General features: G+C 38.4%; 1 protein-coding gene and 1 pseudogene across 1 annotated transcript; one reads left to right on the top strand and one right to left on the bottom strand.

The window, feature by feature from the left end:
• On the top strand, positions 1-2,064 carry LOC145599993 (25S ribosomal RNA; annotated as a pseudogene).
• A 1,654-nt stretch (positions 2,065-3,718) lies between these two features.
• LOC145598265 (uncharacterized) lies at positions 3,719-21,568 on the bottom strand. The gene is made up of 21 exons (XM_081654595.1): positions 21,335-21,568; positions 20,188-20,492; positions 19,871-19,988; positions 19,447-19,529; positions 19,049-19,269; positions 18,817-18,949; positions 18,149-18,231; positions 17,585-17,791; positions 16,216-16,575; positions 15,464-15,626; positions 15,084-15,272; positions 13,778-13,984; positions 13,493-13,585; positions 11,142-11,335; positions 10,331-10,876; positions 10,164-10,244; positions 9,968-10,053; positions 6,261-6,974; positions 5,482-5,635; positions 5,275-5,378; positions 3,719-4,691 (listed from the first exon to the last, which is right to left on the bottom strand). Exons 1-20 carry the CDS (start codon positions 21,453-21,455, stop codon positions 5,300-5,302), a joined length of 4,137 nt encoding a protein of 1,378 aa, XP_081510721.1. The 5' UTR covers positions 21,456-21,568; the 3' UTR covers positions 3,719-4,691; positions 5,275-5,299.
• Positions 21,569-26,958: the final 5,390 nt, after the last annotated feature.

The following is a 26,958-nucleotide window of genomic DNA, read 5'->3' as shown; positions in this document are numbered from 1 at the left end:
ATGAACTGAATGCATGGGGTGACTCTCGGGGTCATATAAAGTGGTTAGAAACCAAAAGACACTTATAAAGATGTCTATAAAGTACCAAGAATGATTTTTGACTCTATTTTGAAATTCGTGGAATTTTGAAATATAATGATGTCTAAAAATGTGGCGAGAGCGGGTTGATACTTGCTGGCCGGGGGACGGATTGGGAACAGTCCCTTCGGGGGCCTTGCACGGGCGTCGAACAGTCAACTCAGAACTAGTACGGACGAGGGGAATCCAACAAAATGGATTAATGAGATTCCCACTGTCCCTGTCTAATATTCAGCGAAACCACATCCAAGGGAACGGGCTTGGCACAATCAGCAGGGAAAGAAGACCCTGTTGAGCTTGACTCTAGTCCGACTTTGTGAAATGACTTGAGAGGTGTAGGATAAGTGAGAGCTAAGTGAAATACCACTACTTTTAACGTTATTTTACTTACTCCGTGAGTCAGAATCGGGGCAATGCCCCTCCTTTAAGACCTAATAAGGTCTGCTTTACGGGACGATCCAGGCGGATGAAATTGTCAGGTGGTAGGGATGGTAATGGGTCGGGTCTGTGTCGGGTCCACTAAGGCCCAGACCCGGAATTTCTGAGGTGGACCCAGATCCGACCTAGATCCACTGGGTCTAAAAAATCAGACCCAGACCCAGATCCATCAGGTCTAGCGGGTCTCGGGTCTAAAATGGGTCCAAAACGGGTCTAACTTTGATTTTTATTAATTTTTTTATAATTTTGTATATATATTATAAATTTATAATTATACTACTACTTCAAAATAATAAAAGACGCATTAAAAAAATGTATTCATATTTTTGACACATAAATAATTTGTTCATTAAAAAGTAAAGACAATGCAAGAAAAAAAAAAAAAAAAAAAAAAAAAAAAAAGCGTACTACGCAAAAACTTAATTTCTTGGTTGCTTGGTGTTTTATTATCTCACTTTCACTAAAATTTATCTTCTCAACCTCTAAATACGTAGTATAATAAGTGATTTTTTTAATAATATTATACTTAATATATATTTATTATTTATAAAAAAAATAAAAATAAAATAAAAAATGGGTCCATGGGTCGGATCTGAGTCAAGTCTGGGTCAACAATTTTTGGACCCAGACCCAGACCCGACCCATTAAGCTTAGACCAAGATCTAACCAGACCCATCGGGTCTAAAATTTAAGGACCCAGACCCTAAAATATGGGTCGAGTCCAACCGGGTCTAGGTCGGGTCCAGGACCCATTGCCATCCCTATCAGGTGGGGAGTTTTGCTGGGGCAGCACATCTGTTAAAAGATAACGCAGGTTTCCTAAGATGAGATCAACGAGAGCTGAAATCTCGTGTGGAACTGAAGGGTAAAAGCTCGTTTAATTCTGATTATCAGTACGAATACGAACCATGAAAGCGTGGCCTACGATCCTTTAGACCTTTTGAATTTAAAGCTAAAGGTGTCTAAAAAGTTATTACAGGGATAACTGGCTTGTGGTAGCCAAGCGTTCATAGCGACGTTCATTTTTTATCCTTCGATGTCGGCTCTTCCTATCATTGTGAAGCAGAATTCACCAAGTGTTAGATTGTCCACCCACTAATAGGGAACGTGAGATGGGTTTAGACCGTCGTGAGACATGTTAGTTTTACCCTACTGATGACAGTGTCGCAATGGTAATTCAAACTAGTACGAGAGAAACTGTTGATTCACACAATTGGTCATCGCGCTTAGTTGAAAAGCCAGCGGCGTAAAGCTACCGTGTGTTGGAATATGACTAAACGCCTCTAAGTTAGAATCCGGGCCAAAAGCGACGCATGCGCCCACCGCCCAATTGTCGTCCTATAGTAGGAGTTTCAGCCCAAAGGGCACGTGTCGTAGGCTAAGCTCGCGCGGTGGATGCGTTGTGAGAGCCGCCTTAAAGTACAATTTCTAACGAGCGATGGGTTGAATCCTTTGTAGATGACTTAAATACGCGACGGGGTATTATAAGTGGCAGAGTGGCCATGTTGCCACGATCCACTCAGATTCAGCCCTATGTCGCTTCGATTCGTCCTTCCCCCTGCCCTATTCCCATAAAACACCTATATTTTAGAAAACGAGGTTAGCAATACATCTCGTATGCTAAAAAATGCTAAGTACAGGATTAAAACAAGTCACAAAGCCCAAGTGTTGGGATGTTGGATGATACAAGAGGTCGTGTGGGATGTGCACAAGATATGTGCACCCAAGGACAAGACATACTTGGTTCCGGGCACTAGTTACACTCCCAAGGCCCTTAAGACATGATGATTATGGATTAATGAGATAGTTCTGGGCACGATGTATGACTCCCAGGGCCCTTTGGGAACCCATGGAAGCAATTGGAATCATAATCTCGCCGGGTGAAAAAATGAAATACGGTAGCCAAATATGAAGGCTATAATACACGAGATCGAAGCAATTTACGAGGTGTCCGAAACCGGTGTCGGAAATTCACGGAACTCTACAGGATGCATCACGAGATCGTATAATATTGTTTCGACCCATATATGACCATTATTCGGCTACGTAAAGGCCTCGTGAAACCTTATAGCCAATACAAATAGTTAAATTAGAATGCTTAAAGGCAAATTGGATGGTTCCACCCACCCAAATGGACTCTAGGAGGGTAATAGGGTCAATGCTAATCATCTCGGCAATTTTTTTCCCGAGCCAAAAAAAGTCAAAAGTTGTCAAAATTGAAGGCTACTATCAACGTTTTTCGAGGAATTTTGGATGTTTCGGGACCCGGTATCTGAAAGTGTTGAGATGATACGGATACATCTCAGGGTCTTATAATGACGTTTGGAACCATATATGACCATTATATGTTGTCATAAATGTCCGTGGTGTAGCTTGATTTTATGAAATCAATGCAAGTTGTAAACGGGTAACTTGATTGTTTAAAGGCTTATTGGATGGTTTTACCCACCCAAATGGGCTCCCAGTGTGTATTAGGGTCCATGATAAGCATCTCGACAATTTTTATTTTTGGGTCAAAAAAAGTGGAAAATTATCTTAATGAAGGCTATAATACACGGTTTCGAGTCAATTTTTGACATTTTTTCAAAAATGAACTGAATGCATGGGGCGACTCCCGGGGTCATATAAAGTAGTTTGAAACCATATGACACTAATAAAGATCTCTATAAAGTACCAAGAATAAGTTTTGACTCTATTTTTAAATTCATGGAATTTGAAATATAATTATGTTTATATATCATGCACATATCTTGACTAATATATTAAATAAAAGTTATTTTGTATTATTATAATCATCCATGAAAATAAAAATTTAAGAAATATTAATGATTAGTATCAATTTGATAAAAGTGAAATTTGGAAAGAAAAATTAGGCACGGATTTTTTTAACCACACATTGACACTTGTCATTTAAAATTCGTTTTTAGTATAGGTTTATTATTGATTGCAATAAAATAGCTCAAACTAAATATGTAATATGTGTGTGTATATATATATATATATTTGTTTGTGTGTTTGTGTGTGTGTAATATATAATAGTATCAATTCAGGTGGTTTGGGCTGGATTCGGTGAGGCCAAGTTAGATTAAGTTCATTTTATTTATATATATATATATATATATATATATATATATATCAATTCAATTTCATATTTGAATCCTACTAAATTATTGTATCCATACAATTCGAAATCTGAATCAAATTTTATTCGAATCAGTTTCGAATCCGATCGGTCAAGTCAAGTTTTGACACCTCTTCTATCCTATATTTATTTTAATCCTAACTTATCTCACACTCCACATCCTCAAAAAATCAAAAATAAAAAATAAAAAAATAATCCCCAATAAAGATATATTATTAATATTAAAATCCTATGTTTATATATGTATGTGCACAATTTGGATTAAAACATAGCTTTTAAAAATAATAATAATAAATTATAAATATATTGTAAATAAATCTTGTTTTGAAGCATTTTTCAAGCTTCATTCTAATGGTATACAATGTCTCTATAAACAAAAATTCTCTTCAAAACAACAATTTAAAAGCTACCATTATTTTCTCATCCCCATATTCAGCCAAGGCAAACCCTACTCCTTTTAAATCAAAAGAACCACCAGTAGTTGTACAAAGCAATGGAAAAATCACAATGAGGAAGAAGCCATTTTACCTCTATGATAAATTCGCTGAAGACAACAAATATAGACAGCAAAATTATCAGCTGATCAATAAACCTCCACTAAAAATCAAGAGCATGAAGTTATTCATAGCAGAAGGCTGTCCACCCTGAGCTTCTTACTAGGACCAGGGTCAAAATCGGAGAGGCAGTTTGGTTAAAAACTAGTGCCAAAATCTTCAGCAATGTTGGTCTCAATTACCTGGGCAACCTAAGCCCGATCCATGCACAAACCATCATCTTGGTAATTTGGGCTTTTCAGGTCATCCTAATGGGTGCTGCAGGATAGGCCTTTTGGTGAAGTTATTGACCCTCTGTACCCAGGGGGCAGCTACAACCCTCTGGGCCTAGCATTTGATCCAGAGGTATTTGCTGAGTTGAAAGAGAGAGAATTCAAGAATGGAAGACTAGCTATGTCCTCCATGTTTGGCTTCTTTTGTTCAAGCAATTGTAACTAGAAAGCGTCCCCAGAGAAACTTGCCAAACATTTAAACAGACCCTGAAAAAAACAATGCTTGGGCTTTAACATTAACTTTGTCCCATGAAAGTAATATTGATTTATGAGAGAAAAAGGAATAATACAACTTGTAACTTGGGCTTTTATCCTTGTAAATCAAAATGGTCACATTTTTTCTTCTTGCAATTTGACATTACAGTCATTAATCATCTAAAAACCAACATAATGTAACCTAAGTAAAAGTTTTTCATGCAGACAAGTGCCAAGACAATACTACGGATTAAATCATAATTTAAGCTCACGGCAGAACATGATATCATGGTTTATACCCAAACTGCAAAGAGCACAATTAGTTTTGGAATATATCAGAGCATTAAACATGCAAGTATAACAGTAACAGATAGTATGTAGCTGTTTCACCATGTAGTATGACAAGTATGGTCAACATTAATAAAAAAAAACACCATAAAATATCCTTTAGTTGACGATGGTATTAGAACCCAACAGCTCATTAAAGAACTATACCACTGAGACTCTGCTTTGTTTCTATAATGTCACAATGCAGACCTTCACTGTATTGAAGTAACTAAGCATTTAAAAAAATCAAGTGCAAAGTTCTGCTTACCAATTTAGCGCTTTAAGAATGGAGCTCAAGGAGCAGTGCAATCATTTAAAGAGAACTCAATCATTTGCATTCCTCTACCAGCTACAACAACCTGATAACAGTTCCTGTATGAAGATAATTAATATTAATAATGCAGCAGAAAATCATTTATCATGGTAAGAATAACTGCCAAAGCCATAGGTAAGCAAAAAAAAGTGCTTCATTTACCCTCCATAGGCTGTGACATCTAAGGCTTCTGGCTCTGGAACACTAGTTATGAAATGACAGTGCTCAGCTAGTTTGCCATGCTCTTGGATATTCCAGCACCTTACTCTTTGATCAAGACCAGTGGAGAATATCCAGAATCCATCTGTCCAAACACCTAAACCATATGGAAACCAAGATATTAATCTTCCAATAGTTGCACAAAATTTCAGAAACTTCTGTAATGTAAGCATGTCTAAGATCTCTCTCTTCTTCCCAAGATCACTTTCACTAAAGCTTTGGGAGCCATCAAAAGAGAGACAAGAAAACAGCTAATATGTTTAGTACTACATCAGGACTCAGGAGATACAATGTTCCTTTTGCAATGAATACTGGGTCATTCTTCCTTGAACACAGGATGGCAAAAAAAATTGATAATAATTGAGGGAGCCAAAAAGGATAATTCAACAGGGCAAGAACATACTGCATACCCATTATAGAGTCCCAAGAGCGCAAGAGGCGCAAGCAAGATTATATTAACACAAGTTACAGGACTAATTACCCACGCTTCATAAAAATGTGTTCTACCAAAAGGAACTCACATGTGGCGAGTCCGGCAACCTAAGATACATGGACATGAATACGATTATCCGATATAGGTACGGATCGGAGTGAATATTGTTTCCAAATAAAAAAATGAGTAACTTATTTACCACCACCTCCCCCCCCCCCCCCCCCCCCCAAAAAAAAAAAAAAAAAAAAAAAAGAAGAAAAAAAAAGAAGACTAATAAAGTAATAAGTACCTTTTACAGCAGAACTATGAGCTGCTATGGCTTTGTTCTGATACAAGAATTTGATAGAATAGCTTTGATTTGAGTCATACTGGATAGTGTGTTCTGGGCTACCTAGCTTTGATATTGTATCACCTTCTTTTCCAATATGGCCCAACTTTGATCTTGACGAAGATGGATCCACAACAAATTGAAGATAACTAAGTGCCTGATCATCCCCCCCACTTACGATGTTGAATGACATAATATTTCCAAGATTTTGACAACAAACGTGCAGACAATTGACACCAGACTGGTGAATACTACGCAAGATATGTAATGGTTTTATTTCAAAAAACCTTTCACAAGAATCTTCAAAACTTTCCCCATATTTTGTGGAAGGTATTTCTACATGCTCAGAAGGTTTATTCTCGCCCTTCAAGACCATTGCTTCTGGTAATTCATCAGCAACAGCTTTGTCACTAGAGACAATATTGTCTTTCAATGCCATAGATTCCGTAGGTTTTTCTTTAGCATTTAGATCTGCATCAACAGATTTCCACCATCGACCACCTTGGCTTCCTCTACCAGTGCGTGGTCGTGTTTGAAAATCAATAGATTTCTCCATGTGAAGTGATGATACTCGCTGCATAAATGCTTCGATGCTTTTAGTAACATCCCAGAAGGCAATACTTCCATCAGTTGATCCACTAATTATGATATATATGTTCTTTGTCATCATTTTACCTGCAAATACCTTAAATAGGTTACATGAAGATAATTTTACAAAAGAAAAAAATGAATGAGAATATGATACGGAAAACAGAGCAATCAGAACCCAACAAGCCAGCAACACACTTGTGTAATTATATACTTGTATACAGCAGGATTCTATAATGCATCGTACCTATCCACATTATTGTAAAATCTAGCCAGCAGATTAACCTCATAATTTATTACGAAGCACTGAAGCAGCATCAAAACATGCCTCGACTGATAGCAAATAGACTGATAAAGTTAATGTCCTCCCTAGTTTTACTATATTCCCTAGGAACCCGAGTCTCAAGTCTTTTGGTACTGTATCATGGGTCCAAGGATGTATTTCTTCACCCTACTTAACCTAGAGCACTTACAGTGAATGCGGTAAGATAAGGCATTAAATAAAATTGTAAATGTAACTTTTATTATTTAATCTTGCTCATTTTACTCGGATTATTTTTTAGGAAAAATTGTCACCATTAATCCCAACTTTGCTCCATCCGCCCAATATTAATCCCAACTTCAGTTTATTCCCTATCACTCCCAACTTTGCACCCTATTAATTTTTATCACCTTCAAGTGACTTGGAACCGGTTGAAAGGTAAACTTTGCTAACTTGTGATTATTTGCACATGTGTCGCAATATGATAGGTTTAAAAATAAAAACAAAAAATAAAAAATAAAAAATAAAAATAAAAAATTCATCATCCCCTCAGCTTCCCCTCCCTTCCCCTCCCCTTCCCTTAGCCACGGCCAACCTCCTCTTCCCTTAGCCATGGCAGCTCAACCCCCTTCCCCCCGGAGCACCAGTCGCCGCATTCTTCTTCTCCTTCTCTGTCCTTCTCTTGTCCTCCCTCTTCTTCTTTCTCGGTCTTCTTCTCCGTCCTCTTGTTTTCTCCCTCTTCTCTTTCCCCGTCCTCCTCCTTTCTTCTCGTCCTCCCTTTCTCTTTGCCAATCCAACCCAACCCAACGTCGCTACCGTCACGCCGAACCCCCTGCCGCCCTTCAACGCCTAATGCCGCCCCGCCCTCCTCCTACTCATTTCTCGTCCTCCTCTTGTATTTGCTTTTGATTTTGTATGGTTTCTAGAGTTTTCATGGTCGAAATTGGCCTAATTAACCAAATTTGAGGTGAAATTCAAACCAATTTCAAATTTGAGGTATGTTTTCATGTTTGTGGTGGCTATTCTTGGTGATGGTGGGTCTAGGCTAGGGTTAGGGTTAGGTGTGAATTTGGCTGTTAGTGTTAGTGATGGTGGTGGGTTTGGTTGTTCGTGTTTGTGGTGGTGGTGGGGTTTGGTTGTTCGTGTTTGTGGTGGTGGTGGGGTTTGGTCATTCGTGTTTGTGGTGGGTCTTGGCTGTTCGTATTAGTGGTGGGTCGATGGCACCGAGGGAGGGGAGGGGAGGGGAAGGGGGTCTGGCGGATAAGGCAGCTCAGCGGATAGGCCAAAATTCGCCAGAGAAAGGCTGTCTCCCTGCCGGAACCGACAAGGGGTTGTCTCCCTGCCGGAATCAACAAGGGCTGCCTCGGGCACCACCTGCCGGTGATAGCAGGGCTGCCACCTGCTGCTGAGTAAGATTGTTTTTTTTTTTTCAATTTTTAATTGATTTAATTTTTTTTTTTACCTATCACGTGTTGACACCGTGTCTGGTAACCTCCTACATTAGGTTGGATGACCGGTTGGGGGTGAGAAAAATTAATAGGGTGCAAAGTTAGGAGTAATAGGGAATAAACTGAAGTTGGGATTAATATTGCAGATCGAGCAAAGTTGGGACTAATGGTGGCAATTTTTCCTATGTTTTAAGGTAGAATCTTATATTCCAAAACTAGTCTTCAGCTATCAAAAAAAAAAAGGCTTTAGTTGTATTTTTCTCAGTTGAGTGTTGCATTTCAAGGGGATTCCCCAATCTCTATCATCAGATTCAGCTCAAGAAGGGGTTTCAGGGGACTAATGTTCCAAATTTCTTCCTGTAGGTTTATTGCACTCCCATATGTTGAAATCAAATACATTATTAATAAATCTGTTTCTCAGATTAATGCCAAAAAACACATGCAGCGAACAAGGAAAAAAAAAAAAAAAAAAGAAGAATAGATAGGTAAAATAACAGTAGAAACTAGTGGAATGCATTGTAAAACAAATTGAGGTAAAAAGGGTCAAATGATCCTTCTGAATTGGGAATTTATGCCATCCATTGGCACTTATAAGTGGAGAACGATAATAATTCTTAAGAAATCAGGGTCAGTGGGTCACTACAAAAGCAGTGTGATACCAATAATATAAGAGAGGGGGGACATAAGGGAGAATTTAATATCTAAAGTTTACAACGTTCTTCATAATAAACTTTCAGCAGTCAAGCTCCTCCCAGTGGTAAAGACATCAAAAGCCTGTCTGCAGCAGGCCTCACCACACAACAGTCAAAAGAGTGAAAATAAGCCATAAAAAGAATTGTACTTTCATGTAGCAGTATTTGTATCATTAGATACTACTGTAACAGTTAATTTAAGCCTTGTTTTTGGGCTTTCTTATTTTAGTGGTTTCCTAAAAACAGCGTGGTTTACCATGGCTCTTAAAGAGTGGGTTCACATGCTGGAAATCATTTAGTTGATGTCACTTCATTAGATATGACTCATATGAGGCCTAGAGCTTCCATAACTGTATTGGTCAATTAGGAAGCTATTTTGATTCAATAATTATTTACTTGGGCCAGTTATGTTAAGTAATGAAATTAGGTTTAGCTTGTTTGGAGGGCAAGTATAAAGTTATCATTACCTAAGTTATGTAAGAAACAAAACAAGGGTTAGAATATCTTTTCTATAAACACAAGTCATGATGCTAATAATTAACCATTGAGAGATAACATTCTTGTTAAGAGTTTGAACAGATTGTTTACCCACATTTTAGCGTATTCAGGAAATAGTTCAGAATAATCTATTGGATACATGCACTTTCCAAAAGGATTCACTGAAAGAATATATCAAACCTTGAAAAAGTTGGCAAAGAGGAGCTACAACATGCTGTAAAGCCAGAACAGGCGATGAAAGGGGAGCCAACGATGCAACATCAAACCTGCAAAGCAAAAGAAAATCAAGCATATCAAAGAACTACTGATACTTGAAGAATACTTTAACAATCATTAAATAATCTAAATATCTAATTGCAGAAGGCATTTATCTTACCAATACCGATATGGAAGAACAAGTGCCCGCAGCATTAGAGTCGCATCGGAGCAAGCAACAACAACAAAACAGACAGTAAACCTGAAAGTAGATCAGAGTTATGTAACAGAAACTTCAATAGGGCACTTAAATGCACAATTGTAGTAGAATTAGTCAAATTAACTTGCCTTGAATTGGCAACATTAACGAGAAAAGCAGTAACAGCCAGATATCTCCAATCATTATCATGTGCATCTCCATGTTGCATTAGCTCCATCTCCAAAGAGGCTGAAACAGAGTCAGAACTAGAAACTTCATCTGATGGTCTAGGTAAGTTCCCACTATTTTGAGCCTTTTTTTTAGTACGAACACGTTTAACTGGCATGTCAGAAGACAGCCACTTGAATGACATCGAAGGCATGTCTACTGGTGAAGACTTATGGCTCCCATATTCGTTCACTTGGCCATCAACAGATATATCTCCCTCAATATTTTGTCTTTTCCTTAATAACCATGAAGTTAGCACCCGTTTAGCACCAACAGAAATTAGTAAGCATGGAATCTCACAGTTCTCCAAGGAATTAATGGTCCCACCAGTCCCATTAGTTCCTTCAACCACTTTAGCTTCTGCCGAATGTAGCTTTGACACAAAACACAATGATCTTACAGCTGAACCTCCAACATGTTCCCCGAGTAAATTGGACATAGCCCAATTACTAGTACCATGATTATACCTGAGCTATCCATCAAATTAAGCTACTGTCAAATGAAATAAAAATTTTGCAAAGATCATAAATTTACATGAAACAAATTTACAAGCATATTAATGGTCTACAATGTTTGTACAATCGTGAACAGCTTGCAGTTTGCACATATGCTGTTCCAAGATTTAAATTAATTAGAAACTAATAGCACCCGAAAACATGAAAAGTATTTTTAAGGAATAAATTTAATCAGTATAGAAGACTACTAACCAACTAATTGTGCAGAAAATCATACCTAGTCAATCTCACAGTACCATCTTCACACCCAGTAGCAACCCAGCTAATTTTAGGAGTTGCACATTGAACATCTTCAGGGATAAAACATAAGGAGTGAATCTCTCTCCCATGGAATTGTAGGTGCAAGTTGTGCAAAATTATCTTATTTTCGCCATCTGGTACCCAGTATCTATGAACATAGATGATCTCATCCTGGAGAGGGTTATTAAACAATTCAGACAATTGATAAAAACATAACCAATTGTTATCAAACTTACACAAGCAAATAACTCCTGAGATGAGAACAAATATTGGTGGAAGAAAATGTATCTGGGATTCTGGCATGGAAGGTGAGCTTCCACACGCGAGTTTAACTTATTCACTCAGAATTTAAATCTGGCAGGTCATAAGCCACAATTTGGATTAATGGAAATGTGTTACGTATTCTTTTTTTTAAATCAGGTAACTCTATGGGTCCCGGTAGCTACAGCCTGCTAGGATAAACCCCCCCGCAGCCGAGTATGTAAGCCATGTATCTGGAAAGAACTTCAACACAATCTTCTATAGAAGGGAGGAGGGGGGCGCCTCCAGGTATCCAGATCTATCTACAGTATCTACACTGTCTCAGCTCGTGGGGAGTAAGGACTTGACAGACTTTATCTGGCACCAGGACATGTACCCAAGCCACACATTAGTATGAATCCAAGTAATAGAGTTTTATTCAAAAGATGATACTAGGAAAATGGTCATCAAGTAGCCAGCAGTCCAGAAATCTTGATATTGATATAATGTTGTTAAAGGTAGTAGTTAAGACGACTATCTTTGACATTTGATAATGTGAACAATACTAACAGGAAAGGAAAAAATAAAAAAGAGGGTCCTTAAAATTCAGCAGCCGTCCTAAGGAACTACTCCCTTAGTCCCTTCACTCAAAATATAATCCTTTTTTCTTTAATTATTTTTCTTAAAAAATTATACATATAATATAAATGAATGCAGAGGAAAATCAATTGAGGAGGCATATGTATACATACAAAACTGCATAGCTGTAGCTTTACACTTTGTGTACAAGTCACATCACACTTTGATTATAGCAAAATTTTATACCATGTATGTGAGTGTGTGTGTGTGTGTGTGTGTGTGTGTGTGTGTGTGTGTGTGTGTGAGTGTGTGTGTGTGTGTGTGTGTGTGTGTGTGAGTGTGTGTGTGTGTGTGTGGTGTGTACTTGTGTGTATAACAAAATATAAATTTTACCATATTGTTGGCACCAGTCACAAGGTATTATCTACATGTACTGGGCAAACAGAGAATGTAAGTTATGCAACTAATAAGAAGGTATGTAAATAATAAAAAGGTAACTTTATGCAAATAAGAAAATTCCCTGCAATTCCCACATTTGACACCAAAAATTAATATCTGACAGCTTGGGGAAAAAAAAAAACAAGAAAAAAAAAAAGAGGAGGGGGGGGGGGGGATGGGCGAACCCACTAAGGAACAAAGGGGGACGATTGTCCCCCTACTTTCAGGGAAAAAAAAAAAAAAAAAAAAAAAAAAAAAAAAAAAAAAAAGAGGAAAAAAATTTCAGGAAAAAAAAAAACTGGGTAAAATTAAGTGTAAGAAATAGATAAAAAGTTTGCCTTAGCTAAGTTGGTAGTGGGCTAGAAACAATATGACAAGGGGCCCAATATGAGATTCCCCTACATCAGGGGCTCGAACCCCCCTTGTAACACTACTCCTTTTTTTTTTTTGGTGTTTTATTTCAACCAAACCACTCGACTACTCCCTTATTCCTATTTTCCAACCACGAAGGCACGAACCACCACCCACGCGGCCACGAGTCCCGGACTGCAGCCACCACCGCCGGCGACCAAGTAGGTTTTCCCTCTTTTATTTTCCATAATTTTAAAACCCTATTTTACAAAGTTTAAGTAATGTTTTTGTGAATTCATCAATTATCAATGTTCAATGGTTGTAAATTAGAGTGTTATTTGGTTAATTAGTTTGTGAAATGAATTGTTAGTGAATTGATTTGTGAATTGAATTATTAGGGTAAATTAGTATGATCAATTAATAAATGATTGTTTGGTGACTTTCATTGCGAAAGAAGTGTTTTTACAAGTTCCTGATGAAGATGTCATTGATCGATTTCAAAGAATGAAGACTCGAAGGCTATTTTAGTAGTATGTACCCGAATTGTATTTATAATATGGTCTTTTGGATTGAATACGTACTCAACTTTTTTAAATTGTGTACCCGAACTCTTTTTTTTTTTTTTTTTTTTTTTTTTGTAAATTTAATTATCTAAATTATCCCCCCACCGTCAAATTCCTGGGTCCGCAACGAGGGGGAGGGGGGGAATCAAGAGCGTACCTTAACATATGCAAAACCACAGCAGATTTCAGGTGTCTGACCAAGATAATAAGAATGAGGACGACGCCATCCCCCACATGTAACTTGCAGCACCTACATTTACATGCATTCTTAGGTTCCAAGATAAGTAAGATGGAAAAATTATACATCAGTTAAACATTTAAACCTCTATTTCCTCCCACCCTCCTCCCCTGTTAAAAAAAAAAAAAAAAAAAAAAAAAAAAAAAAAAAAAAAAAAAAAAAATATCATCAAAGAAAGAGAAAAAAATTATAGCAGAAGAGAACCTTAGTTTCAGAGAGTAAATTCCATATCAAAAAGTCCGTAGATGAGAAACCAACGGCATAGCTGATATTTTCTGAATCATCTAGGGAATAATGAGCAGAGACAGACTGAACGAGGCTTAATTCTTTAATATGTCTCATTCCCACAAATTCTACAGTCGGTTGATCTCTATTATATTCCAGATAGCATATGCACCCATCACCTCCAGTCTGAACAAAAAGTATACGGAGAAAAAATTGGAAGATCAAAATTCTACTGTACTTAAGTTAGCTTTTATATCCAAAATGTTACTCGTAATACATATTTGACCAGCCTCTTAATTGTATAAACATATTTGACCAGTAATCACAAACCCCATCTAGGGTCCGAAAGCTATGACGATGGCAATACTAGATGAGATAAATATTGTTGCCATGAATTGTATAACAGAGCATGATGAGATAACAAAAATATCAGCAGAATTAGACATTATCCAAGGAAGAAAGCAAACAACAAACTGAATCTAAGTGAGGAAGGTGAGGTAGTAGGATTAACCAAGACAATGATATATGACAAGGTGGAAGGAATACAGTAGACATCTGCACAGCTGTCAGTCATGTCACAGTTGTAAAAACAGTTGTAAAGAAAAGAGATAGATGTACTCCTTTCATCAACGATTTAAACTATCATTTACATGAAGATCACAAATATGGGAAAGAAACCAAGTTGTAAGAAAAGAGAAAGATGTACTCCTTTTATCAACAGTTTGAATTATCATTTACGTGTAACCCACAAATATGGAGAAGAATGAATCTAAAAATTGGCATAATATTGACGCTTCAGGTCACAAAATGATTTTATAAATATTTAATTCCTGTCCAATAATAGGTTTTTCAAGAGATGAGATGTGAGACCAAACTTTGACCATTTTATACGATGGAAGTTACTATGTATAAAATATATGAAAAGATATACTCATAAAGTGTCTAGAGCTAAAATGATAAATAGCTTGTGCACCAAACACAGTTTTCCAAATTAGTGTGTGCTTCTTTCTACTTTACTTAGCAGCATGCCAGCATGTAAGGAGTCTCAAACTTAAATTCAGCATGCTATTTATGATATAACTCATATTAGGTTATTAGCAATCAAGGTTCATAAACTTGGATTCAAAACTCAGGGGATGATGTAAAATATGGGGTACTACCGCACAAGTATTACCATACAATAAAATTTAATTATGACACAAATGAGTATGATAGAAATTAAATAAGCATGAAAGACACACTTAATTCTGATGATATCAAGTTAAAAATATAATTCAGCCATTACCGAGCAAACTTCAACCAAACCAGTGGTGAGTCTGACTAATGATATGCTGCAGACAGTAGATATCCCATGAGCTCCTTTGAAATATGTTGAAGGGGTGTTCTCAATAAAGAGTATGGAACTATCAAGCAGAATCCTCTTTGACAAAGGGAACAAAACAAGATTACCACGCAAATCCCCGCAAACTAATACCTGGAAAAAAAAAAAAAAAAAAAAAAAAGAAACAAAAAGGTACAAAGGACCAGAGTGAACATCTGAAACAATTTGGCATTACTCGATCTGCCAATCTCTGTAGAAAAATTACTTCACGATATCTTATATTACAATGACTGGTCTAAAGATGAAGGCAAGTACAAATAATTAGGAAAGGAAAGAGGTGATACCTCTTCCTCAAATGAGGCATCTAGACACATTATCCTTGCACCAAAAGGTGACATAAATTCTGCAACTAGACAGGCATCAAAACTTCTCACAACATCATGAGATAAAGAATCAGACAGCCTCCATAACCTCACAAAACCCCTAGGGTTAGATGTGAAAATATACCTAAAGAATAAGAAGAAGAAAAAAAAGCATTTTAGATATGTAGTTACAGAACAGAAATGCAGTCTTTTGCTGAAAAGAACAATACTACAAAATCTCTATAAGCAAACAGAACCCACAGGCTGGATGGATTAGATTTTAATCTTCAATAATAATCAATAAACTGACACAGCTCATACAGATGAAGGAAAGGAAACTATTCAAAAGCAAGGCCACTAATAGTAAAATTATTGTTCTTAGAGCAGCAGCAATGAAATATAAATTGGAGAAAGCATGATCACAAGAAGAGGAGGAAATTAGTACTAAGATTAGTGATTAATTTACAAAAGCCTTTCCTTGCTAGAGTCGAAGGTACACCAAATAATTAGGAAATACTTTTTTGGGGCGAGCAGTTAGTAACTGAAATACAGCAAGAATGAGGGATCCCATCAGCCAACTCATATAGTTGGAGTAGGTTATTCCTGCTTCAGACGGTGAATGGAATTGATATGGTTGTCACTTCCATCACAACTAAGCTTCTTTAATATGAAAATTCAAACGAAACCCTAGAACTATATTTTGCAAGATAAAGTAGATCAGAATGGTCATTTACCCACATCCAATTGACTTGCACCAATAAACTCCTAAGAGCTGCCTTTCCATTTCCGCAGACCACGATATTCTGACAGCCACTTGAGGAGCACCATCACTAAATATGACTTTGATGACTTTCATGGTTCCCCTACCATCACCAACAGCAATCCAATCCTCAATTTCAAAGGACGGCTCGGACAGATTTCGGGACAACAAATCCATGCAGATAATTGGTATCTCCTCAGTAATCTTGATAAGTTCAGTCCAATGCACAGATCCACTCTCAGATAGATTAGCATGGTATACATAACCATGGTTTGTAGCAACATAGATCATATTCTTGCGGGCAAATTTCAAACAACGTACATATTCGCTCTTGCTGCAACAGAAGTAACAAGAAAAAATGAACAGTTCTATGGAATAAAATTCACAGAAATGGTCCCAACTTTTGATCATCCTTTTACAATAAAATTCATATTCTAGTTGACTTGGAATGATCTCAAATTTGGAGCAAGTCTTATTAAATGGTCTAGGACTGACCATTTTTTTATATATATACATACACACAAGCTTACAAAGTATTAAAGATGCATATTAGATAGACACCGCGGAGGTGTCACCTGTTAAAAGGAGGGGAAAGCACAAAAAAAAAAAAAAAAAAAACAAAACAAAAAACTCATGCACTATAACCATCATGGAGTAATCAATCTACAGATATAAGAATATTCAAGTATAGCCCATATAATCTAAAACTAGACTCCAGAGGTACAAAATTACAAGTTTACAGCAGCAACAATAACAATAATAATAATGATATAATAAAAACAATAACAATGCAAATTATGCAATGTTATTTCTTAAGGTAAATCATTTATAAAAAATAAAAATAAAATATTAAACCAGAGAGAGAGAGAGAGAATTATTTTGTCTTCTTCTACCCTGATCCACCACCATTAATCTAAAATCCCCCCTCCTCTTCTTAGCTGATGAAATTCTTGGTTAGCTTCAAATTCAACAAGCCTTTTTTAATTTTTGGAACTATCTTAAATAGCCTTCTTAGTTAAAATTCAGATAATTTCCTAAAAAAAGAGCCTAACAAAGTTAGCAAGAAGCCACAACATGAGCCATATAGGAAAAAAGAATCACCAAAGTGCTCTTATCTCATTAATTCATAGCCAAATGGGAGGCATTTCCAGATATAGCACAAAGTTAAACTAAATAATCACATCTTATATGAGCAGAATTTTTTACTTGTGCAATGTGTCAACAAATCCTGATCCCATTTAAAAGGAGTAAAGGACATATTAAAAATAATAATTGTCATTACAATTCAATTCCAACTAAGGACTGAGGGAGTGAGGGGAGTACAAAAAGAAATGGCAACTCACCTGTCCATAAGGACACTATGACCTGATAAATTTGGAATGCAAAGTCTCAAGACCTCTTCTTTTCTTTCCTTGACCTCTTTGATAATTTCACCAGAGAATGCAGATAACGATGAATGCAGACAGTGGGCTTTGATTGCAGAATCAAACCCAGCAGTAACAAGAAGGGAAGCGTCAGGATCATAGAGACATCTCCATATTCCCCTCCCTCTGCCAAACAACGAATGAATTGTTCAACATACAACAGACTAAAAGATGAATAAAGAAAGAAACAGGCAACAGGTAATATCCATTTTACTGTGTGGAGAAACTGATGAAGCTACGAAAGTCACATTAGCTGCATGCAACAAATACATGATCTCACAAAAGAATATCCTAATGAATTGAACATAAGAATCTAAAGGTAATACAAGAGATATCCATGTTACTCAGAGAATTCATTTCACCTTTGGATCCTATATAACAAATAATAGAACAAGCAAATGACTACTTATTGATTTCAACAGGATTTAATTCTTAAGTAATGTAAAAGCTAAAAAGACCTAAGCTGAAATGAGTTTCACTTACATATGCTCCTTAATAACACTTAGCTCTTTTCCATCCAATCCCCATACACGGCATGAACAGTCCTCTCCAGCAGTGACAATAAACTTGGGTAAAAAAAAATAATAATAAATATAAAAATAAAAATAAAAAATAATAAAAAACAAAGAAGATTCAGTTTTTGAAATGAAACATTATAAATTAAAAAGAAGCTAACATCCTATTGCAGTTCCCAAGTGTTTATACAACACCAAAACATGAATACATTATACAGGTAAATGATGCTGTGCTATTCCAATGTCCAAAACCAGGGGAAAAGATGACTGCTTACTACTTAGTGGTAGGGTGAGACAAAAGGAAGAAAAGCCTAGAACATGCGAATCCTAGTTTCTACACAACCAAAAGCAACAGAGTAGAAGATAAATGATAATGAACATACAAGATATGTAATGTCCTAATATTTTTACATATCATTCAGGCGACAACGTACAGCTAAACAAACAAAAAAACAAAAGAAAGAACAAGTAAAAATTATTACTGCTACCTAAAAATATGATGAAGGGCCAAAGTCAACAATCATGAGTAAAGCTAAAACAAAAAAATGACAGCACTAGAACGATATTGCAAGCTCAAAGCAGTTCAATAACTAAACTTAGACAAATCAAAGCTAGAAGAGGTGCTTTAAAGCTTACTGAGTCAGATATGTAGCAATCCCAGATCCTTGCACCATGACCAAATAGCCCAGGACCGGCCAAGTATTGGCCATGTAATTTGGTCAAATCATCAGTCATGTTCATGTCAGCAGTGGTAATCCAAATTCGAGCACTGAAAACTAGTCTAATCAATTTCTCATGGTACAAACTAAAGAGTACTAATAAATCGGAGTATAGTAAAAGATATCCTATATCGTATGAAGTGGCTCACCTACGGTCATCAGACACGGAAACCAGTTTGGATCCATCACTAGACCATGATAGGCAAAATATAGAACCCTGGTGGCCAGCAAGTTTAGAAATAATCTCAACTTTATAGTAGAAACAATCAAGAGGACAAATAGCTTCAGAAAAGCTCATCACAACAAGGTCTTGACCAGCATTTGTTGAAGGTTGTGTCCTATGTTGACGAACCAATTTCCATACAACAATCTGACATACCGTACCAAAAAAAAAAAAAAAAAAAAAAGATGAATAACAGAGCCAGATCAAAGGTTGAATGTTAATATAATTGCCCATGTTCAACCAACCACTTACATTGGTAAGTGCATTATAGAGGAAAACAATACATATAATATACTATAACAATTAATGACAAGCAAGGATTACCTCATTAAAAATAGTGCCAGAGGCAATAAGGAGAGCTCTAATATCATGACCCCAGAACTTCATAGAGTACAGAAGGCACCTCTCTACAGACCGAAAACAGAATGTCAGAAATAGCAAATTAAATAAAATTTAAGAAACAATGCTGTGATTTACAGCCAAAATTAGAAAGACCTGCATATCTTTAATGTAAATAAAAAATAAATATGTTAAACAATTGTTCCACACTTGCATCGGCATAACTCTTTTTCCATGTTTGTTGTTTTGGACGAGATAAATATAGGTTTGTTTACAGCAAAAGATAACAGACAAGAACTAGTTAAGAGAGACCATGGAACTTCTGACATGCTGCAATGTCAAATAATGAAAGTGGAGGACCTGCTCTTCAAAAATGAAGTCAAAGGAAGTTGTATAGATTGTTACAGACCTGGACATATAACTTCAAAGATCAATTTTGGTGTCAAGACATCCCATATATGAACAGAATTATCATTACAGCCAACTGCAAGATAATGACATCCCTCTTCAGAAGAAGATAAACCATCCTACACAAGTCGATAAAGAATCTAATGTATGAGCATTATTTAAAATTATGAACAGAATTAATTATGAGGAGATGGATGGTTGTTGATCCAAAATAGCTTGAAGAAATTACGACTTCATTATTTTAAAAAATTAAAATAAAAAATAAAATAAAATTGTGACTTTAGTTCAATCTCCCAAGCGAAATTGGAAATAAATCACCTCTAAGAAACAAACATCCAGAACCCAGTGTGTAAATCTTGGCAGCAACTGTATAAAAGTCAGATCTATTGAAACATCAGGTTTATCAAGAGACTTTGACCCCAGCTGAAGGTGCAAGCTATACAATTTCACTCTCCTCTCCCCTGAAATAACGACCTTAAAAGTAACAGATTGAGACAAGGCAATGTCCTTGCAATTCATTAATACAGAAGCAATCCCATGTACACGAACTCCTTCAAACACGCAAAATGATTTTATCTGTCGACCAAGATTTACATCAAAAAGTATTATCTGAGATCCTGATCCTGCAAGTAGGGGGAAAATTGCAGAAGGCAGACATGCTTAGTGTTCAGAAGCAAAATATTCAAAGATAACCTTCAAGGAAAATGAAGTACATCGGTCAGCTTCCAGTGCAATTATTACGGCCAAAGTTAGATGAAGATATATGAAGCAGCACTGCCGCAGACATAACTACAAGCAAGTGATTTCCCAAAACAAAAGCAAAATCTTAACTAAAACCTTGAAGTAGTTACACTTTGGTCAAAACAATTCTTTTTTTGTATAAATTTGAAACAATGGCCATTATACAATAATCTCAAGCATATAATAACGTATTTGACAATTTGAGGATGTATTTTTGTATCACAGAAAGTTTTAAAATGGAAACACATGTTGCATAAGTAGATTGCTCAACAAAAATAAATATGACACCGGAGATGATCAGGTATGAAATGCTATGAATGTAAATTAGGCGATAACACTTATTAATAGAAGAGGTACATCGTACATGTATGGAAGAGATACAGCTATCTACTGAGCAATTCCTCTTAAGTCGTGATTATCCAAATTCCAAATGAATTAACAGTAAGTGAAACAAGAGTTGATTAAGTGAAAAGTGTAGAATGAAAGGGAGTAACAACTGAAGTAAAAATGCAATTCATATGACACATTTCGTTGCATACTCATCGCACAAATGAATTCTTATATCAAGATCATCATCAAACCTAGTTGAATAAATTGATAATTAGAGCAGAAGAACAAGTACATTTTGGAGAAACCTAATTGAAAAGAGCAATACAGGTACATAATAAGACACAGAAATATAAGCATAAAAAAAAAATGGTTGAAGATTAAGGAGAAGTGGTACCAGCAAGAAGATAAGGAAGAGAAGAGAAATGAGAGGGGACGTGAAGGAAGCACAAAGCCGAGATTTCACCAAGGTATTGCCCGCCGTCCACCACTCTCAACTCTTTGACGCCGTCGCCCATGATAATCAAAACTTTCTCTCTCTGCCCCCAAAAGCCGCAAGCGGTATACTGCCCGGCGTTGTCGACGGCGGACCACTACCCTTAACTCCTTAACTCACCTTTTTTTTTTTTTTTTTTTTGGAATTTAAATGCTCAAAGTTAATGAATGCGTACCCTTTTTAACTTTACAGAGGTTTAGGCTTGAAACGTTTCTAACTTGTTCCCTCTCCCGTCAAAAAAAAAAAAAAAAAAAAAACTTGTTCCCTCACGTGTTTTTAAAGGACACATTTTTACATTATTCACCTAATGTACTCTTACTAATATTAGTGATTATCTTAAAACCTAATGCACCTTGTAAAAATATTTTAAAAAATAAAGCACTTGGTAAGAAAATATAGTCATGGTAACTAGTTGGAAATTGGAATTATCTCAATGAAATGTTTATCAATATTTAATTGTTATAATAACTTTTGTCTTATTCATTAAATAAAGATATTATTGGTCAACGTTTGCATTAACAGAAATGGTACCCTTAAAAAAATAACAATACACAAAGGAAGTATTCCTTGTGTAGTTGAGGGAGCTCCAATTTATCATCATGAGAAACCTAGATTGTTCATTATAAGGTAACATTATTGTTACATTTTAGGATAACATTAGGTAAAAACTCTATCTCTAGTAGTGGGTTTTGGGTAAAACTACTATTGTTTAGGGTAAAAATACCCCATGTACGTGGCCCAATAAGAAGGTGACACGTGGCCCTATGAGAGGGTGACACGTGTCCTCCTAATAGGGTGACACGCGTCAGCTGTCTTTATTACATAATACAACATCAGAAAGAGGAAAAGGCCTTAATTACATCAGGCCCAAATCCCGAGAAAGCCGTAAAACGGCGCCTCCCCATGACACGTGGCGACCCCTGATTGCGCAGCCAATCACGTCACTAAAATCTAGGGTACAAACCCTAGAGGGGCACATGTTCCCACCCCTAAAAATACCCCAATCATTTATGATGGGAGGGTGGATTGGGACATAACACAAAAATAGAGCATTAAAGAGCTCCAACTTCTCTCTACTTTCTCTCTCTAGCTTTTCCGATTTCCGATCTCTAACTTGATCGTCGGAGGCGAATATTCCGATAAACGGAATATTCGTTGTTTTGCAAGTATCCACGTCTCGTTGTCAGAAGAACGCGACCAGTATCCGAGGAAATCACAAAAAACCCCGAAACATTTGGCGCCGTCTATGAGGATACTCGTCCGTTATGGCAATAGATGGTCAGACACCTAATACTGGTCCTCGTCCAGGCGAGGACGGATATGTAGAAGACTTACATACAACCATACATTCTAGCAATCCTTTGACTGCCTCATTTCAAGAGGCCGAACAACCTCCTGTTACCCCAGCTACCCTAATGGCCGAGCTGACTAAGCTTCGCCAAGAGTTGGCTTCCAACCAACAAAAGGGGGGAGGAGGTACTTCCAAGAAAACACACAACAAGACCAATGCAACTGATGTTGGTAATACCCCATTCCGTTGTCCGCATGGAAGGTCTCCCCGATTCCCACGGACCAATCTCTCTAATCTGTTGGCGAAAACACAGTCGGCTGGGGGAGGGGCAGACAGCCGAAAAGAGTTGAGACTGAGCTGTCACAGCGTTTCAAAGACGCTAGGGATTACATTCGACACAAGCAAAGGGAGAGGGCCGCATATTCTGACACGGCCTCTACCCCAATCATGCCGGATGAAGTCTCCAACCAATCTTTCTCTCAATACACCAACACGGCCGTCTCCAGCAGAAGTCAAGCCGCTCATACTATTACTCCCATTCCAGTTCAGCCATCACAATATCAGCCCCCTCAAGTACTCAACGGGTTGATACAGCCAACTCCCCAAGTCTTTGGGCAATATGGGTCGTATGGCCAGGTGTTTGGCCAGACTCCCTACCTGGCTGGAACGTCCGCGCAGCCTCAGCCCATCGATTGGCAGATGCGTTTGTTGAATTTGGGAGATAAGCCGCCTCCGTTTTCGCAAGACATACTAACGTCCCCTCAACCAGCAAAAGTGAAGAGTGTATTAGTGGGTGCCTATGATGGTACGGGCAACCCAGAGGAACATATTACCTCGTACAGGAATTTGATGTACTTGCAAAGTGTAGATGATGCTACATGGTGCAGATGCTTCCCGGCCACTCTTAAGGGAGTGGCCCAGGATTGGTTTAACAGCCTTCCGGCCGGATGCATAAATTGCTTTACTACCCTCAGTTTGTTGTTTGTGGGAAATTTCTCATACAACATCTCACCAAGAAAGACAAGTCTCAACTTGGCAACAATTGTCCAAGGAAAGAATGAAGGACTACGCTCGTACGTCCAAAGATTTAACCAAGAAAAAGCCCAAATTCATAATCTTCCGGACGAAATGGCATACTCAGAATTTCTCCGGGGATTAAGGCATAATGGTTTTAAGTTTGATTTGGTAAGAAAAAAGATTCGGTCATACGCAGGTGTATTGCGGGAAGCCGAAGCCTATATTGAGTCCGCGGACTTTTGTTCGCTCACCAAATCGGAACGCCCGGCCAAGGGGGCTGAGAAGAAGCAATCTTCTCAGCAAGACTCGGCCGGCCGAAAGAAAGAAGGAAGCAAAAGAAAAGAAATTTGGGTAGCTGATGACAAGCAACCCAAGTCAAAGAAAAGCAAGACGTACGAGCCTCATTATGAGTTCAACAAGGATGGCTACTCCATTTTGATGGAGATAAAAGACAAGTTTGAGTTTGAGAAGCCTCGGCCTTTGAGAGGCTAGGCCCAGTACAGAAACAAGAACAAGTATTGTCATTACCACAAGGATGTAGGCCATGACACGAACGGTTGTATCAATCTGAAGAGGCTGTTAGATAAGTTGGCCGACAAGGGTCTGTTGAAACCCTATGTGACAAAGTCCAAGTTCACCTACAAACGGACAGACAACACGTCCGAGAAAAAGCAACAAAGTGATAAGAAAAATGACAAAGAAGATGATGGGAATAGCACTGATTCAGGTTTTGTGGTCGTGATATCAGAAGGCTTTGCTTCAGGCGGCCCTACCATGAAAGGAATCAAGCAGGACGCTCGAAATTTGTCAAATGTGATGCAAACGGACGCCGTTAAGGCCGAGCCATTTCCTGAAGTGATCATAAGTGAGGCTGACCGTGGGGAGGTCAGGGCTTTGCACAATGATCCCATGGTCTTTGTCATGAAGATAGCAAATTTGAAGGTGGGACGAATATTGATTGATACAGGCAGTTCGGCCGACATCATCAGCCTGTCCGCCCTAAGGAATTTAAGCTTTCCAGAAGATGCTCTCCAGGACATCACTCACCCCTTGATAGGATTTGGGGGGAATGTCATTCATCCCGTCGGACGGATAGATCTTCCAATCCGTTTCGGGCAGAAGGGAGAAGGGAGAGACATGGTCGTCCGTTTCCTAGTTGTCAAAGAGCTGACTGGGTACAATGTCATCCTTGGTCGCCCCACTCTGAATGCAACCAACGCGGTCATAGTGCCTCACTTAATGTTGTTGAAGTTTGAAAGGTCGGACGGTAAAATTGGAACAATTCAAGGAAGCCAGAAAATGGCTAAGGAATGCAATCAGCTGGCCGTGAAGCCAACAGCGCGCGGCCCAAAACTGTCCGAGCCAAAGGAAGAAGGAACCTCACTCCCAGCATACCAGGTCGGCCAAAAGCGTAAGGCGGCCAGGGCAGAAGAAGCCTAGCAATTAATGACTGTCGGCCGGCCAGATGAGTTGAGGCCCCAGCCGGCCGGCAGCCACCAGGATATAGTGCTTGACTCCAACCACCCAGAACGGAAAGTTAGTGTTGGCACTATAGCTTTGGGATTGCTTGGGATGAGTTAGTTCAGCTGTTAAGAGAATTCAAAGATGTGTTTGCATTTGAAGTTGGTGAAATGCCAAGGATAAGTCCTGACCTGGCCGTGCACAAGTTGGCAGTGAATCCTTTGATAAAGCATGTCCTCCAGAAGAAGAGGAATCACGGAGAAGAGAGGAATCAGGCGGCCGCAGCAGAGGTGAAAAAGCTGCTGGACGCCGGTTTCATTCGGCAATGCTTCTACCCAGATTGGGTGGCCAATGTAGTTCTTGTAAAAAAGCCGAATGGAACTTGGAGAATGTGCGTGGACTACACGGACTTGAACAAGGCGTGTCCTAAGGATAGCTTCCCCTTGCCTAAGATTGACCGTTTGGTTGATTCTACGGCTGGACACGCCCTAATGAGTTTTATGGACGCATACTCCAGATTTCATCAAATTCCCTTGTGGGAAGAAGATCAAGAAAAGACAGCGTTTGTGACCGAGCAGGGGTTGTACTGTTATAAAGTTATGCCATTCGGCCTCAAGAACGCCCCTGCTACCTTTCAGAGGCTTGTTAACACAGTCTTTAGAGACCAGATCGGCCGGAACATGGAGGCGTACATTGATGACATGATTGTCAAGTCAAAAGAGCCGGCCGACCATCTCAAGGATCTACGAGAAACGTTCGCCGAACTCGGGCGGCATAAGATGATGTTGAATCCAAAGAAGTGTGTATTTGGTGTTGAGTCCGGCAAGTTTCTCGGATTTTTGATTGATCAACGTGGAATTGAGGCCAACCCTGAAAAAATTCAAGCCGTCCTTGACATGAAGTCCCCAAGAACAATTAAGGAGGTGCAAAGACTGACCGGCTGTTTAGCAGCCCTTGGATGATTTTTTTCAAGGTTAGGGGATAAGTGCCGTTACTTTTTTCAAACCATTAAGAAGAAAGCCATGTTCGAGTGGACAGAGGAGGCCGAGGAAGCATTCGTACAGTTGAAAAGTCACTTGCATACATTGCCTCGCCTCGTCAGTCCGCTCAAGAATGAGAAGTTATTTATCTATCTTGCCATCTCTGAACATTCTCTAAGTGTCGTCCTCCTTGCTGAGAGGGACGGCCACCAGGTCCCAGTGTATTTTATCAGCCATGTACTCCACAATGCTGAGCTTAAGTACCCCCCAATTGAAAATTTTGGCCTGGCCTTGTACATGGCATCAAAGAAGCTGCGGCCGTACTTTTTGGCACATTCAATTGTGGTCTACACAGACCAACCTTTGAAGAAGCCGTTCTCAACGTTAGAAGCAAGTGGCCGCATGCTTAAGTGGGCTTTGGAACTCAGGGGCTTTGACCTTGTGTTTGAACCAAGAAAGGCAATCAAGGGGCAAGCTTTTGCGGATTTCTTGGCTGAAATGACACGGCCTGATCTTCAGCCGGCCGAGGACCAAGTATGGAAAGTGTTTGTGGATGGTAGTGCAACAGCGACCGGGTGTGGTGCCGGTATTATATGTGAATCTCCTGAAGGAGACAAATATGAGTATGCGTTGAGATTTCAGTTCCAAGCGTCAAACAATGAAGCTGAGTACGAAGCACTGTTGGCCGGCCTAAGGATGTGTAAAGCGGCCGGGGCAACCAAAGTTGAAGTGTGCTCGGACTCCCGGCTAATAGTCCACCAAGTCAATGGTGGCTT

The sequence above is a fragment of the Chenopodium album genome, chromosome 20 (assembly GCF_948465745.1).
Source record: "Chenopodium album chromosome 20, dcCheAlbu1.1, whole genome shotgun sequence".
NCBI classification, from domain to species: Eukaryota; Viridiplantae; Streptophyta; class Magnoliopsida; order Caryophyllales; family Amaranthaceae; genus Chenopodium; species Chenopodium album.
The sequence above is the reverse complement of the archived record's forward strand: the minus strand, read 5'-3'. Positions and strand labels throughout refer to the sequence as shown.